Raw genomic sequence first — 16,576 nt, 5'->3', positions numbered from 1 at the left:
CATGATCCCCCTGATTGTTCTCGCACTCCTGGGTGCTGCAGGTAACACACAAAACAGGTCTTAGCGGGCGTGTGCGTTCACACACACACACACACACACACACACACACACACATACACACACTCACACACAAATGGCGTATACCGATATACCTGCTCACACGTTCATACTACACACTTGTTAATACTTTTTTTATTACATATGATGAAGACAAAGATAAATCCCCACACGTTTTTCATAATGTCATTACACAGGTATTGTTTGTTTTCTGAAGAACCGACACATGCATATTTTACTCTATCTCTATCTCAGTTTTTTTAACAACTGTTCTTCTCTTCTCTCCAGCTGCAGCCCCCATGGAAGACAAAATTGTGGGAGGCTACCAGTGTGAAGCCCACTCCCAGGCCCACCAGGTGTCTCTGAACCTGGGCTACCACTACTGTGGAGGCTCCCTCATCAACGACCTCTGGATCATCTCCGCTGCCCACTGCTGGCAGAAGTCAGTATTACAAAAAGTGTTTACTATTTCGTCCTTTAGTCATTTTGGACCTAGACATTTTGGGCTGGGGCTTAACCCATTTGTGCCGGCTGCTGCGCCGCGCAGCAGCCGGCACAAATGGGTTAATGGGCAAAAAACACAAAAAGGCAAATATAAAATATAAAATAGTTTATTTTGTCCATTGTCTCTTAATCCAACTTCTCTCTTTACTTCTCTTATTAAAGTATTTTTTTTTATGATTGCCCTTCAAATATCTTTTAAAAAAGATTGCTTTCCGTGAAAGGCCTTAGTGTTTAATGGTTGCTATATAAATTGTCTCTTGCCTGGTCTTCACCCCTCTCTCAGCCCATACTCCCAGATCGCCATCTTGGGCGAGAACCACATCTGGCAGTACGAGGGGACGGAGCAGTACATGTCGGTGGATGCCATCTATTGGCACCAGAGCTACGACTACAAGACGCTGGACTACGACATCATGCTGATGAGGCTGACCCAACCTGCCATGCTCAACCAGTACGTCAAGCCTGTGGCCCTGCCCACCGCCTGCGCCGTGGCTGGGGACCAGTGTGTCGTGTCTGGATGGGGGAACATCTACTCCGACAGTGGCAAGTGGAAACACAGAACAACAAATCATCATGAAACTCATCATAATGACATCATATCCATTCACCCAAATTCAAGGCTGAGCTAAGGTTAGAAACAAAATGGGAGCAGTAAGAAAATATTCAAGTGATGCACACGTTTCTATTGAACCTCAAATTAATCGAATCTAATGTGCACCAGTGGTATTTCATAGGTGACATCAAAGATAGTAGCCACTGACTGACCTAACTCCATAACCCCTTCTCCTTTTCTAGTGTTCAACCCGTTTTACCTGCAGTGTCTGGACCTCCCCATCCTGTCTGCGGAAGACTGCAGCAACTCCTACCCTGGCATGATCACTGAGCGCATGGTGTGTGCTGGATTCCTGGAGGGAGGAAAGGATTCCTGTCAGGTATTTCTTCAAAAGATCAACCAGTGAACACCCAGTAGACGATACCAACGCATTCAATGGATGGAACGTACCAAAAAGTATATCAATAACATTCTCTCTTCATCCTCCTCTGTCCTCCACTTTCTGATCCACTCCTCTGCTCCCGGCCCTCCTCTCCTCTACTCCTTTTATCCTCCACTCTCTCATCTGCTCCTCCACTCACCTCCTGCCTCTCCTCCCTGCTCCTCCTCCTCTCCTCTATGGTCCTCTTCCTGCTCCCATCCCCTCTACTCAGGGGGACTCTGGGGGCCCTCTGGTGTGCAACGGGGAGTTGCAGGGCATCGTGTCCTGGGGCCAAGGCTGTGCCCAGCCCAACTTCCCCGGGGTCTACACCAAGGTCTGCACCCTGATGCCCTGGATCAATGAGATCCTCACCAACTACAGCTAGCCTGGGAGAGAGTCGAGAGAGAGAGAAAGATACAACCTGTGGTATCGAAACTGCTTAACCAAATACAGCAGCGTTACTGACAAAAAGAGGGAAAAAGAGATGGGAAAGAAGTAAAGAGAGAATGATGGAGCATGGATTCTGGATCAATCAATAAAATAACAGCAAATAAACAACTTTGTGGTTCATTTCCTCCCCTCCTAAATATCTCAGAAGATCATTAGAATGGTTGGTGGATAAACCTCTGAGATTATATCGGTGGCTGCTTTCAACAACAATAGCGTCAACAACATCATCATCATTAGTTTAACGAAAGAAAATTAGAGCAGGATTACCTGGTCGACATACATGTACTAATACTGAAAAGAGCATCGACCTCCTAACAAGAAAATAAAGAGCATAGCTTTCCGTCAGCAAATAACAACCATTGATCTTTTCAAGGCCTGACTGCAATATCCAGTTCAGTCAGTTCAGTTCTTCATCTTTATGTCTGAGGGACTCTCTACCGACAAGGGAAAAGGCTCTTGCGTAATTCATTTGATCATCAATTGTAATATAAACTGACCTTTGAAGATCTTCAAAAGGGAAATGTATCACGTAAAGTGCCTATTGGAAGTTTGAAAGCAATATGTCTTATCGGTGGCACCATGTTAGAGGCTTCTCTAAGAAACTGTTGATATTTGTCAGTGAAGCATGAAATTATAGTAATTTGGAGCCAGCAGTATATTCAAGACATGATAGGAAGAATGAGAAAAGTAATCATTAATGATGATTATGGTGATAAATTAATTAATCAATCACACACAGGAAACTTAGTGTTAATAGTACTTGCAATGGGGTTAAAACCCAGCGTGAATTACGGATAAAATAGGTGCCGTACATATTTTACAACAACGTTAAAAAATTATCCTAGAGACTACTACTTTTTATCATGAATGGTAGTGACTCTAGTCTTTTATGTTAAGCTGATAAATGCAATTTTTCAAATGGAAAATGTTTTATGTTTGATCCAAAGAACTGACAAAATTCTGTCTCTACATATAACTCCATAGCAGATGTTCCACCTGTTGACTTCTTCGCTGGACTGTGATATGATAAAACAGCAACTTTCTGTTTTTACGAATAAATTTAAAGTCTAAACCAGTTAGTTAAGTGTCGTTAGTAATAAAGTAATTAAGTTTGGCATACTTGTTTAAATTGAATAGATAGACACCTTAATTCTGCGAGGGAGTGGAAGCCTTACATCATTACATTAACTTGTGGAGACCTTGTTCAAGTGTCTATCAGCGTACCAGCCAGGAAATACACAAGTTTTCAAATCAGAACCGCCACAACCATTGTTATGTTCAATGCCTTCATTCTGAGTTTATCATATTATTGAAAATCTGGATAACATTTTTTTACTTCATCGGTTTCATGAAGCACTGTGAGTGATTAATTTGACACCAATATTTAAATAGTGAATAATTGTTCCTAATCAAGTGACCTTATCAGCTGACAACAAACCACCGACTTGTATACCGGTGTTCTGCCAATCTATGCTACCTATCAAATCGTGCTACCTAGTGGTACTGTGCATGCTCTGTGCATGGTTCATATTTCATAATATGAACTCAATCAATGACAACTGGGGGCAAACGTCAGTAGGGTGCACTATAACCCTTGACGTCCAAGCAGTCAACGTCAATAATATCCCAGAATCCCCACAATACTTCCATCAAATCACCTAGTCATCCCAAATAAAACTGTTAAAACTAGGAATAAGTTATCTGGTGAAAGCTGGAAAGAAACATCATAGAGCTGGGTATGATGGTAGGGTACTTAATATGCCGTCGCTGAAACCACACTTGCATTTGTACCTGAGGTACTTTGGCCTTTGAGGACTTCATTGACGAGTGGTGCTCAAGTGCCAGGCCCTGCCAACACAAGTGCTAACTTGCCATGGCTGGGCTCTTGACATCGCAGAGTGGGGCCCACAACACACGGCTCCGGGTCCCAATGCGACCTCACTGTCTGCATTACATGAATTTAACCCACCTGCTGTCTCTCTACCAAGTATTTGGAGAGATGGTGAAAGAAGGCGCACACACAAATACGTGCGCACACAAAGTGTAGAATTGTACATTGTCCCGTCCAGTCTATTGAGGGCATCATATCCATAGACTGTCCATACATGTAATGGTTTATTGATGTTGATTTGTTATTCTTATCGATACTCATCTGATTTTAACTTGAAGGAATTATTTGTAAGCCAATCCTATAGCAGGATCATACAGGCTTGCTGGACTTCCAATATTCACCAAACACGTGTGCAGACATTACCTCTACCTTGATTAGTTAGCCTCAGTGATGGTTTTGGCATATTATATGGCTTTTTAATTGTTTGTGTTACAACTAAAAGGCCTTTCAGCAGCACACCTACGGCACACTCTGAGGAGGATGTGGAGTAATCTTCTTAGTGGGACGCCTTTCCTGTGTTTCCAGCCATCGAACTCAATCTTATTGCTATGAATTTTTCTCAGGATAAATCAACCAACAGTGTACGCCGGGACTTTTTCTGATGTCACCAGAAACTAAAATGGAACTGCTTCAATTAATCTAAAGTGATTATCAAACCCTTTGATATTTTGTGTCCCCATCACTGTCCCAGCTTAAAGGTTCAGAGCTCAGAAAAGAAGCTCTTTCGAACTAAAAATTGCAAGCCTGGTTGTCGAAGGATCTCATTATAAAGGAAACAGACAGCTCAGACATAAAGAGACAGACTTGTATGATTTATCTTGTATACTTTATTGATCATATTCATTTTCTGCATTAACAGCCTGATGTTAAGCTGCTACAGGAATATGAAGAGGATCCTTTAATAATTTGCCATGGTGTCGCGAACCCAGCCCGAGAGAACGCAGACCTGGGAGAGATGAAATAAAATACACAGGAGTTAGCCAAAGAGCTTGACGTTAGAATGTCATCTCAAAACCTGGAAACCACATAATATAATATATTATAGTTAAATAACCGCCACCCCTCTCCCTCGCGTCTGTACCTTGGCGTAGACACCGGGGTGGTCCCTCTCGGCACATCCGTATCCCCAGGACACAACACCCTGCAGCACACCGTTGCACACCACGGGGCCACCGGAGTCTCCCTGCAAGACACAAACAGATACGAGCACTTTACATCTTACCCAACCCTCAGCGAGCACCAAGCAAGGCCAGATGAGCAGTGAGTTGTGTTCCTGCAGACGAACGTACCTGGCAGGAGTCCTTGCCTCCCTCCAGGTAGCCAGCGCAGAACATGGACTGGGTGATCATGCCAGGGTAGGAGTTGGCACAGTCGGCGTGGGAGAGGATGGGCAGGTCCAGGCACTGAAGCTTGTCCCCGTCAGCAACTAGAATATGGAGGAAGAAGAGAATAAGAATATGCTTTTCTATTTTGTTTATGTTCTATCGATTATATATATTTTGACTTGTCCTTATTATGCTGCTGTGACACCCAACTTGCCCTTCTGGCATTCTATTTAAAGAAGTTGATCTCATCTTATACATCCCAGCAGCCCCCTAGGCTAGGATCAAGACCAGTGGACCAACTACTCACTGGAGCTCATGGTGTTTCCCCAGCCAGACACGGTGCACATGGTGCCATCAGCAGCACATTCGGAGGGAAGGGCCACAGGCTGCACATACTGGTTCAGGGTGGCGGGCTTGCTCAGCCTGATCAGCATGATGTCATTGTTGATGTTGTAGGAGCTGTAGTTGGGGTGACGGATGACGCTGGAGGAGGAGATGAACTGCTCGGTTCCCTCGTTGACCCTAATGTGGTGCTCGCCCAGACGCACCTCAATACGGCTGGAATGAGAGAGAGGGAGATAGTGATAGAGAAAATTGAAGAGAGAGATTGTGAGGAACATGGGTAATGAACTGCAACAATGTAAAACTGGATTTGATGCAGTGATTGTTTCGGGTTTTCTGTCTTTAATGTCGAGTTAGAGTCAGATCTATCCTAATGAAATCCCAGCCGTTGAATCAGCCTTGTTAGGTTTTGAATACACTCACGACTTGTAGCAGTGAGCAGCAGACACCACCCAGTCCTTGCTGACCAGGGAGCCTCCACAGAAGTGGTATCCAGAGTTCAGAGACACCTGGTGGGCCTGGGAGTGCCTCGTACACTCATATCCTCCGACGATCTTGTCCTCCTCAGCGACTAGAAGGGAAACACAAAACACAACCTTAATCAAGGCCAAGACATACTCATGGTCATCATTATTGAAGATCAGCTGCTGCCAACGACAGCAGCTGTAGTCGAAGGCCTTTCGTTTGTGTGGTAAACTCACAGACAGCTCCGAGGAGCAGAACGAAGATAAGAGACTTCATGGTTGCTTTGTGATCAGGTTGATGAAGTATGAGCATTTACCTGAAGCTTTTATACCAACGATCTGGAGATCTGCCCCCACCTTCCTGTCCATCTCATTGGTCAGTCATGAGCCAATGACCTGCATTTGCTTTAAGATAATAACATTTGCTCCCGAATAAGCTGATACCTGGAAGTCCTTGCCAGAACACAGCAGTTGGTTGTATCCCAGCACTTTTGGTTAACCTGAAAATAACATAGTGTTGTTTGCTATAAAATTAGATTGACAGGCCCTTTGTTAATCTCAATTACCTTATTAGTCATATGATACAACGTTGATACATATAAGTGTTACCAAAGGGTCACAGCAATTCAAAATAATATTGTTTTTATAGTTTCTATATTCCTTGAAACATATCAAGTTTAGTTAGTTGTTTAGTAAGTTGACTCATTAAACAGATATAAATTGACTTAATTAATAGCAGATCAAATGTATTAAATTAATAGATGAAACTTGAAACATGTAAAGTTACGTTAGATAGGTACTCTGTTGAGTTAATTATGGCTAGATTAAATGTAAAGTCTAAATGAGTAAGTTAAGAGTTGTTAAGTAATTAAGTTTGCCATGCTTGTTTAAACCAAATTTAAATAAAGCATTATAACGTTATAAGCATTATATAAGCTTTTGTTTTATTGGATTCATGAATTTTTCAATAGACATGTTTAATTTGATTTAATGTCAGGATAAGGAGTAAGGTCCTGTCTGACCATGAGGAAATTAAATGGTCACATGGTGCTCTGAGTTAGACAACAGTTGGATCATAAGTGAACCAACCTTTTTTTAATCATACTTAAACCCAGTATCTTGCCATTTCCTGTTCATAGGTTCATTTCAGGCAAGTTTAAATGATATGAAATTTATTTTGCAAGGGAGCGGAACTTAATATTTTCAACATCATTACATCAACTTGTGAAGACCATGATTTGACATCAGCATACCAGCCAGGAAATACACATGTTTCCAATCTGAACCAGAGGGGTTTTCACTTGGGGACCATCAATACATAACTGTTTGAATTAAACAAAATCATTGTTTTTTCAATACCTTCATCCTGACTTGCTCATATAAGTAAAAATCTGGATGAAACATTTTACTTTATTGGTTCCTGCAATTGTTTTATCTGACATCAATATTTGAACAGAAAATATTGCCATTTTTTATAGCGTCATTTGACCTAGTCAAGTGCCCTACTGACAACAAACCGCTGACTTGGGTTGCAGTGGACTAATAGGACACAGCTCTTTTAGTGGATTTGAGTGCTTCTTCTTTTTCAGGGTTCCCTGTCTTTTGAGCATATTATGTACAGTTATTTTTCAGGACATTGTCATTAACCTTTCTGTGCTCAAACCAATGCAAGCCGTTCATATGGTAGGATCATACAGGCTTGCTGAACTTCCAAATCTTCACCAAACACTTGTGCAGACATTACCTTAACCTTGACTACCTAGCCTCAGTGATGGATTTGGTATATTATCTGGCTTTTGAATTGTTTGTGTTACACCTAAAAGGCCTTTCAGCAGCACACCGACGGCACACTCTGAGGAGGATGTGGTGTAATCTTCTCAGTGGGACGCCTTTCTTGGGTTTCATCGAACTCGATCTGAATGCTATGGATTTGTCTCAGGATGACTCAACCAACAGTTTATTGCCAGGACAGCTCTCTGGATATCAACCATGACTCCACCATGCCTGATCTAAAGCTGATGTGAATGGGTTTTCATTCAAAGAGGTAACATCCAACGATGCCATTCAACTGGACTCTGTATTCGGCCAACACAGCTCATTTGGCTGATTGATGCAGGGTTTGACCCAGAGCCCTGACACGGAGATCAGGCATAAGAAGGTCAGTGGGAGCCAATATTTCCAAAGGGATTTGTTGCAGTATCTACAGTGATGAAGATAGAGTCTGAGGATGCAATGGCATGCTACAATCTTGATACAATTTTAGGAAATATATCCATCTATTTTTTAGAGTAATTGTGTGTTGCCTTTTTCTCTCTGATGTCACCAGAAACTAAAAAGAAACTGCTCAAATAGATATTAAGTGAATATCAACCAGTTTGAAGTTTGTGTCCACATCACTGTCCCTACTGAAAGGATCAGAGCTCAGAACAGAAGATCTTTCCAACTACAGATTGCAAGCCCGGTTGGGAAACCATCTCATAATGAAGGAAACAAACAACTCAGATATAAAGAGAGAGACTTGTATGATTTATCTATTAAACTTTTATTGATCACATTCATCTTCTGCATTAACAGCCCGATGTTAAGCTGCTACAGGGATCTGAAGAGGATCATTTAATAATTTGCCATGGTGTCGCGAACCCAGCCCGAGAGAACGCAGACCTGGGAGAGATGAAATAAAATACACAGGAGTTAGCCAAAGAGCTTGACGTTAGAATGTCATCTCAAAACCTGGAAACCACATAATATAATATATTATAGTTAAATAACCGCCACCCCTCTCCCTCGCGTCTGTACCTTGGCGTAGACACCGGGGTGGTCCCTCTCGGCACATCCGTATCCCCAGGACACAACACCCTGCAGCACACCGTTGCACACCACGGGGCCACCGGAGTCTCCCTGCAAGACACAAACAGATACGAGCACTTTACATCTTACCCAACCCTCAGCGAGCACCAAGCAAGGCCAGATGAGCAGTGAGTTGTGTTCCTGCAGACGAACGTACCTGGCAGGAGTCCTTGCCTCCCTCCAGGTAGCCAGCGCAGAACATGGACTGGGTGATCATGCCAGGGTAGGAGTTGGCACAGTCGGCGTGGGAGAGGATGGGCAGGTCCAGGCACTGAAGCTTGTCCCCGTCAGCAACTAGAATATGGAGGAAGAAGAGAATAAGAATATGCTTTTCTATTTTGTCTATGTTCTATCGATTATATATATTTTGACTTGTCCTTACTATGCTGCTGTGACACCCAACTTGCCCTTCTGGCATTCTATTTAAAGAAGTTGATCTCATCTTATACATCCCAGCAGCCCCCTAGACTAGGATCAAGACCAGTGGACCAACTACTCACTGGAGCTCATGGTGTTTCCCCAGCCAGACACGGTGCACATGGTGCCATCAGCAGCACATTCGGAGGGAAGGGCCACAGGCTGCACATACTGGTTCAGGGTGGCGGGCTTGCTCAGCCTGATCAGCATGATGTCATTGTTGATGTTGTAGGAGCTGTAGTTGGGGTGACGGATGACGCTGGAGGAGGAGATGAACTGCTCGGTTCCCTCGTTGACCCTAATGTGGTGCTCGCCCAGACGCACCTCAATACGGCTGGAATGAGAGAGGGAGAGAGAGAGAGGGAGAGAGAGAGAGAGAGAGAGAGAGGGAGAGAGGTTGTGAGGAACATAGGCAATGAACTGCAACAATGTCAAACTGGATTTGATGCAGTGATTGTTTCCTGTCTTTAATGTTGAGTTAGAGTCAGCTCTATCCTAATGAAATCCCAGCCGTTGAATCAGCCTTGTTAGGTTTTGAATACACTCACGACTTGTAGCAGTGAGCAGCAGACACCACCCAGTCCTTGCTGACCAGGGAGCCTCCACAGAAGTGGTATCCAGAGTTCAGAGACACCTGGTGGGCCTGGGAGTGCCTCGTACACTCATACCCTCCGACGATCTTGTCCTCCTCAGCGACTAGAAGGGAAACACAAAACACAACATTAATCAAGGTTGAGACATACTCATGGTCATCATTATTGAAGATCAGCTGCTGCCAACGACAGCAGCTGTAGTCAAAGGCCTTTCGTTTGTGTGGAAAACTCACAGACAGCTCCGAGGAGCAGAACGAAGATAAGAGACTTCATGGTTGCTTTTGTGATCAGGTTGATGAAGTATGAGCATTTACCTGAAGCTTTTATACCAACGATCTGGAGATCTGCCCCCACCCTCCTGTCCATCTCATTGGTCAGTCATGAGCCAATGATCTGCAATTGCTCTAAGATATTACTATTTGCTCCCCGAATTAGCTCATACCTGGAATTACTTGCAAAAACACAGCAGTTGGTTACATCCCAGAACTTTGAGCTAACCTGAAAGTAACATAGTTTGGTTCACTCTGCTTGTGTTTATGAGCAAATTCAATCCAGAAAGTAAAAGGTTATATTATGATACAACTTTTACCCATATAAATGTTACCAAAGGGACACAACAGTTCAAAGTAATATGGCATTTATAGCTTCTGTAGTCCTTGAAAATTTTAACGTTGAGTAAGTTTACTCATTAAAACTGATAAAAATAGATTTAATTAATAGCAGATAAAATATTTTAGTTTTATTAATGGAAAGAGAAAGTTAGGTTAGTTGTTTACTCAGTTGACTAGTTAATTTTGGCTTTATCTGGCAACAACTCTATTTGTGGAATCCGCACAGCTGTGCAGTTCTCATCAAAGAATGCTTTGAAAGTACAAGTGGGCTCATAAGACCTTTCACTCACTGCCCTGTAAGGCTGATCATCACTTCTGACGATTTACACTTAAAGGGGAGCAATGTAACTTTTTTGGCTTAATTTACCTTAACATAACAGGTTAAGAGTCATTGTGATGGTTCTATAACACTTTATGGGTCGATTGGTCGCTGTTTCGACTCCCCCTAGCGCATCTTGGTGGAAAAAGGAAATATGCAAGTTTCTGCCGGCGACCCGCCGCCCACTTTCGCAGGAGTCTCAGATTTCGCAAAGCACCGAATTGCTTTACGGCACTACACACCCACAAACGCGAAACCGGCTCGATATAAACACAGGTAGCGAAGGGATTGCTACATTCATCATGGATCAGCCGACTAAAAAGAGACAGAGACTGCAAATCGGATGCCGACTTGCCACGGCCGTGTTGCTCTTGAAATTGTAGGTACCGTTGGGTGAACTTTGTCCTCTTTGTATTGTGGCTTCTTGATGTTGATAGTCTCGGTAAAAATATGTTTGCTCGACTGTTTTGTTGTGAGCCCTTTAAGTTTCTAGCTTGCTTGCTTGCTGTGGTGTTAGCGTGCTCACTTCCAAACACGTTTGTTTTCAAACGGTTGTTTTGCTGTTCGTCTGTCTCGTCCCCCAGATACAGGCTAAATCCCCGAATCCAGTTTCTTGTTTATTTAGATCACTAGACTGCTATTCGGATGCCTCCGATTTTTCTAAGAGTGTATAGCCTATATCATGTGATATGTCCGGCTGGCCATATAATGCATTACCCTGCACAAGAGCTGCTAGTTAGCACATATTCGTCGGTAACAGAACTGTTACGATACGTGAACCTCCATTATAGCTTTAGCCATGTTATACCTTTGGTGTAGTTCCCTGCTTGTCAACATGTTTGTAAAAAGATTGCTTTGTATTTTTTCTTAGTTACAAGCGTTGGCAAACAGCATTCTAATGAGGATTGAGACTTGATGACCCAAGACGGCTCGGCCTGCCTGCCCCGGTACAGCCACCACCCACATCCGAACTTGTGTGGGTACAGGTGTCACAAGGAAATCCAGAAAACCCCCAAGAAGATGTTGCACAATAGCCGTAAGGCAAAAAACAACCCATGAAGAACTGTCACTTGCATTTCTTTCAATATCCAAATTGAATATTTTTCTAACCAAAGTGTATTATTGAACAAATGAAAGGTGGTGCAAACATCTGTTATTTAAAAAATGGAAACATTTTAAACCATATACAATTATATTTATTTACAATGTTTATTTGCAGGCATTTACATGTAAACGTAAATATGTCCCTAATCTTCCAGACACAGCATCGGCCTATGACAACTCTCCTGCGGGGACTAGCGACAGCATACCGTCTCGATCTCTGAATCCATTTCCCTGTAATTCCGTACACAAGGGACGTACTTGAGCAGATACATAAATGTACGATTGCTGCGCATTGTTCATGCTATCGTTATGTATTATGTTGGCCAACACTCTTACACTGATCGTTCTGTTCAACAACCAAACAATTCTAATCTAGGATATAACATCTCCCCGTCAACCAGGGGCGTAGGAATGAGTTTAACATTGGGGGGGACACATATCGGAAACCTGACAGATCCGGTATAATTTTTAGGTGGGACAAATGCGCCTGTCTCCGATATTGGAGGGGACACGTCCCCTCCGTCCCCCCCGGTTCCTACGCCCTTGCCGTCAACTATAAAAAAGGATGGGTTTATTGTAACACATACACCCTTTCAAAATGTATAACCTTGTCTACTCTTTATGAACATCTATCCCGGGCATGACTCCACGCATTCGCCGGCTTCTTTGAAAAAATGCACATGGCTAGCGTAGAAGTGGACGGGGAAGGGTCGTCAACGAGTTGTTACAACAGTGTTGTAAAATATCCCCTCCGAAGCTGTAGGGGGAGCTCAATGCGAGCGCAAACCAAGAAAACAGCGAAGAAGTGAGCGAAAGTTGCATAGTTCCCCTTTAATGAAGTTCTCTACAGCTTTCCTTCATTGCATGTCTTTGCTTAAGGGATGCAGGAATTTGTTTTAATGTATGACCCTACCCAGTTACTACAAATTAAACTGGACTTCCCAGCTAACTCAAAAAACATGAATTACAAATAAAAATAAAGCTACTAGTTATATCTATCTAGTAACTAGTCTTTGTGTGTGTGTGTGTTCATACTACTACACACAAATATAATAATACTACATCCATGAAGGTATCTGTATTGTATCTACTGAAGATGCTGAATGCCCAATATGCTTTCTACACCTGGAGGCTTTGGTAAAATACCAAAAAAAACGTTGTTGGGGTACAGACACCCAATGACATGAGACAAGCTCAGAGTAAGGCTAAGTTGTGAATGAATATGTCTGGCTCTTGTTCTCCACACTCAGCTACTCAGGCCCATTCAAATGAGTCAGACAAGCAGCCTTGTCCGGTCAGATAACTAAAACAAAACACAGCCAGCTAAACAACTATCTTTTGGTCTCTCGGAGCCATCACTGAAATGCAATTCTGCATTTTAGTGTGAAAGTCATTCTACTACATTCTATATGTAATCCACAACAAGAGTCAGTTCCGTTTTAATGCAGCGCTGCAAAGCTGAATTAGTGTTTAATTTTTTGCTGGGTCAGGAAAACAGATTTATGCAGAATACTGGTATCTTATCTCAGAGTTTACATTCCTTCAGTATGTGTGTGTGTGTGTGTGTGTGTGTGTGTGTGTGTGTGTGTGTGTGTGTGTGTGTGTGTGTGTGTGTGTGTGTGTGTGTGTGTGTGTGTGCGTGCGTGCGTGCGAGCGTGTGTGTGTGTGTGTCAGGGTGTGTATATATTTGAATATTCTATACTATAGGATATATATTTAATTGTTCAATACTACAAGTCCATCTCATCTCTGACGGATGTCACCTCGATTTGATCATGTTGATCAGTTAGAAAATAGATTCTTGATTTTTATAATAATATTGAAAATTTCATCAGTTTAATGAGTAAAGGCATAATTTTCATTTGTAAATAATACAGCTGAATAATTTAACAGCAGGGGCAATGTTTTTTTCCATTTTTGGTGAATTTATGAATACATAAAAAACGTAAGTAAGTAAAGCAGAAAATAAAAAAAAGTAAAGCAGAAAATAAAACACCCCATTTGAATTTGACCTGAATTATGTGGTTGTGGACCACAGAACAGATTTTCATGTCTTGGCCCATTTATAGCTGGCCATGCTGGCCACTGAAACACATTACAGCTCCCAAGGAACTCAAAGAACCTCTGATCCATGTTCTGACAGTTTAAAATTCCCAGGGATCCTTTTTTTTTTTTTTTTGTCTTGCCGTGTCACAGCATTTACCCCGGCATGGACACCAGGGCGGTCCTTCTAGCACAGCCCCAGGACACCACCCCCTGTAGCTCATCGGTCACACCACGGGGCCCGCAGGCTCCCAGGAGCCCAACAGATAATATCTATGAACGTCAGTGGTGTAATTTGTTTTAATTAAATCAGGCGTTCAACAGCCACAGGGGAGACGAGACTGAGTCATCCTCTTCAATCCATTAGTATAAGTATAAAAGAGCATGGTGTTTGTTTATGAAGAAAACAATGGAAAATGCACTGCTGTGCATCATGCAGAAAGAGCGCTGCACTTTACTCTGCTATTACAAGTAGTTTAGAAGATCAAAAGCTTTTAACTCTTGCGTTTAACTGCGATTTGTTTTCCATGTGCACGCATGCAATGCTTGTGGGCGCTGGTGTGTGTGTGTATATGGGCCTTGGCTTATCATTGAAACAGACCCTAACACATAGTCATCCCTTACCTGATAAACATAATCAGCCCTCCATGGCTTTCCAAGGACCTGTTGGTTTCTTTGTTGGTATTTCTGGGTGGCGTTAAGTGGGATTAGCTGGCAGGAGTCCCCGCCTCCCTCCAGGACCCCCGGGCACAACACAGTGTTGGTGCTCATGCCAGGGCAGGAGTTCTTCCCGTCCGGGTCGGATAAGGATGGGCAGGTCCAGCCCCGGGGCATGTCCACGTCAGTCACTGTACAGCAAGAAAGGTCTGAATAGTCGGTCGGTGTGTTTACGGAGACACACATTGAAGGAGACATGACGGTGTCATGGTGTTCCCCGGGCCAAACACGGCACACACGGTCCCAGCGGGAGACTTGCCATGGTGGGCACAAGGCCCCGGGCTGCACCTACTGGTTCAGGGTGGCGGGCTGGCTCAGCGTGACCAGCGTGACCACCGCTGCCCAGCGCCCGGGGGTCAGTGCTGGGGTGATGGACAAAGGAGAAGGAGATGAACTGCTCAGTTAACTCTGTCCCCTGGAAGCGGCGGCAGGAGAGCAACGAGGGGGCTTAGAATCAATAGACCCCCAACATGTGAAGTTGATGCTTTCACACACCTTACAAGGATACAAACTGAAATGTGGAGTGTGTGTATGTGTGTGCTGGGAGGGGGGTTACTCTCGACAGGTAGCAGTGAGCAGCAGAACCCACCAAGTCTGGGTTGACAAGGGAGGATTCTCAGAAGTGGTGTCAGATGTTCAGAGACACCTGGTGGGGGGGGGGGGGGGGGGGGGGGGGGGGGGCATGCCCACTCAGACCCTTCCACGATCCAGTCATCCACTGTGGTGCCTGAAAACCGACGCAGGACAGAGAGGTTGTGTTTCGCTGAAATGGGCAGTGAAAATGTGAATGATGCAGTGAAGTGGTAAAATCAATGAAACGAAAATTGCCATTTCAATATTTCATATTCTGCACACTCACAGGCCACTCCAATGAGCAGAAGGACGACCAGGGACCTCATGATTGCTCAACAATCAATAAGGAGCCAAAAGTTGATTTATGACCATTGATAGAGCGGCACTGATGAAGTCTGATTGGTCAGGAGATAACCAATCACAGCACCCAATAAAATATATAAAGATATTCGGGACTATTGCTCTAGCTGTCATGCAGCCGGATGTGAAGGGGCCAGCCCGGCCATTTGGTGAATTTCTAATCTAAAAACTTTCGTTTCTAACAGAGATATATTATGAACCCTCAACTCAAGGCTAACTCTTTTATACGTGCCAAGAAATTATTAATGTAGTGACTTTCAGTAATGAAAAAAGTGTTTGACGGTGTAATACGCTATTATATATTTTACACTGTGTGTGTGTGTGTGTGTGTGTGTGTGTGTGTGTGTGTGTGTGTGACTGGGTGCTGCAAAATGGTCTTTATTCGAAGGTAAGCCGGTGGAGACAGCATGGGGTTTATGAAGGACTGTGAAATGGTGGATGAAAAACAACCTTTAGTTGCTTTATTTAAATATATAAATGAAAGTAAGACAGTAAGTTGTCTTGGTGTTTTATTCAATTAACATGATTTGTTTTAATGAATCCCATAATATGTGTCAACACATTTACATGGTAGAATTAAAGTGTTCGTTAGACTAGTTTAGTCATCATCATCATAATTATAATAATAACAAACTTGCTTACATTAATCAAGAATGTTTTTTCAAGGTTTGGGGTTTATTATTATGTATAATTGCAGTTGTACAGCAACATCCACCTTTAGAAAAACCTTTAAGTATGGTTTTCCAAGGTCTATTGCAGGGTATGCCAGTAGACAGTGTTTACAGTGTGTTTACAGTGTGTGACCGTGTGAAGTGACCCATCTGTACTGCTGACCCAAGGGGCCCACTTCTGGCCGGGTCAAGGTAAGACACTACAGGTTATAGAACGGACCTGGTAACTACAGGCCCCGTCCTGTGTTGTTTACACTAAACACATTATTCACTTATTGTTCTCAAACCAGTACAAAAAGACTAAAATACCCAGA

At 43.2% G+C, this 16,576-nt stretch overlaps 3 protein-coding genes and 1 pseudogene across 4 annotated transcripts in view; 1 reads left to right on the top strand and 3 right to left on the bottom strand.

The window, feature by feature from the left end:
* LOC307081372 (trypsin-2-like) overlaps positions 1–1,920 on the top strand; it is a 2,059-nt pseudogene extending 139 nt beyond the window's left edge. The window contains exons 1-5 of the transcript in view: positions 1–41; positions 346–499; positions 845–1,104; positions 1,357–1,493; positions 1,768–1,920. The exon at positions 1–41 is cut by the window's left edge and continues 139 nt beyond it. The product of the transcript in view is annotated as a trypsin-2-like (transcript). The remainder of the gene's footprint in view (positions 42–345; positions 500–844; positions 1,105–1,356; positions 1,494–1,767) is intronic.
* Positions 1–15,557, bottom strand: part of LOC307081403 (trypsin-like) — a gene marked incomplete at its 5' end in the record, with an annotated part of 20,738 nt that extends 5,181 nt beyond the window's left edge. The window contains one exon of the mRNA XM_079744559.1: positions 15,518–15,557. Within this exon, the coding sequence (XP_079600685.1) occupies positions 15,518–15,557 (40 nt within the window). The remainder of the gene's footprint in view (positions 1–15,517) is intronic.
* Positions 4,775–6,320, bottom strand: LOC307081380 (trypsin-1; the record flags this gene model as incomplete). Its single annotated transcript, XM_079744538.1, has 6 exons — positions 4,775–4,822; positions 4,958–5,059; positions 5,166–5,302; positions 5,509–5,759; positions 5,967–6,114; positions 6,245–6,320. 6 exons carry the CDS (start codon positions 6,318–6,320, stop codon positions 4,775–4,777), a joined length of 762 nt encoding a protein of 253 aa, XP_079600664.1.
* On the bottom strand, positions 8,621–10,174 carry LOC307081392 (trypsin-1-like; the record flags this gene model as incomplete). Its single annotated transcript, XM_079744547.1, is given in 7 exon segments — positions 8,621–8,668; positions 8,804–8,905; positions 9,012–9,148; positions 9,355–9,605; positions 9,820–9,967; positions 10,098–10,146; positions 10,148–10,174. Coding segments are annotated over 7 exon segments (762 nt in total).
* Positions 15,558–16,576: the final 1,019 nt, after the last annotated feature.

This window comes from Pollachius pollachius, assembly GCF_949987615.1.
Source record: "Pollachius pollachius genome assembly, chromosome: 1".
Taxonomy (NCBI): Eukaryota; Metazoa; Chordata; class Actinopteri; order Gadiformes; family Gadidae; genus Pollachius; species Pollachius pollachius.
The sequence above is the reverse complement of the archived record's forward strand: the minus strand, read 5'-3'. Positions and strand labels throughout refer to the sequence as shown.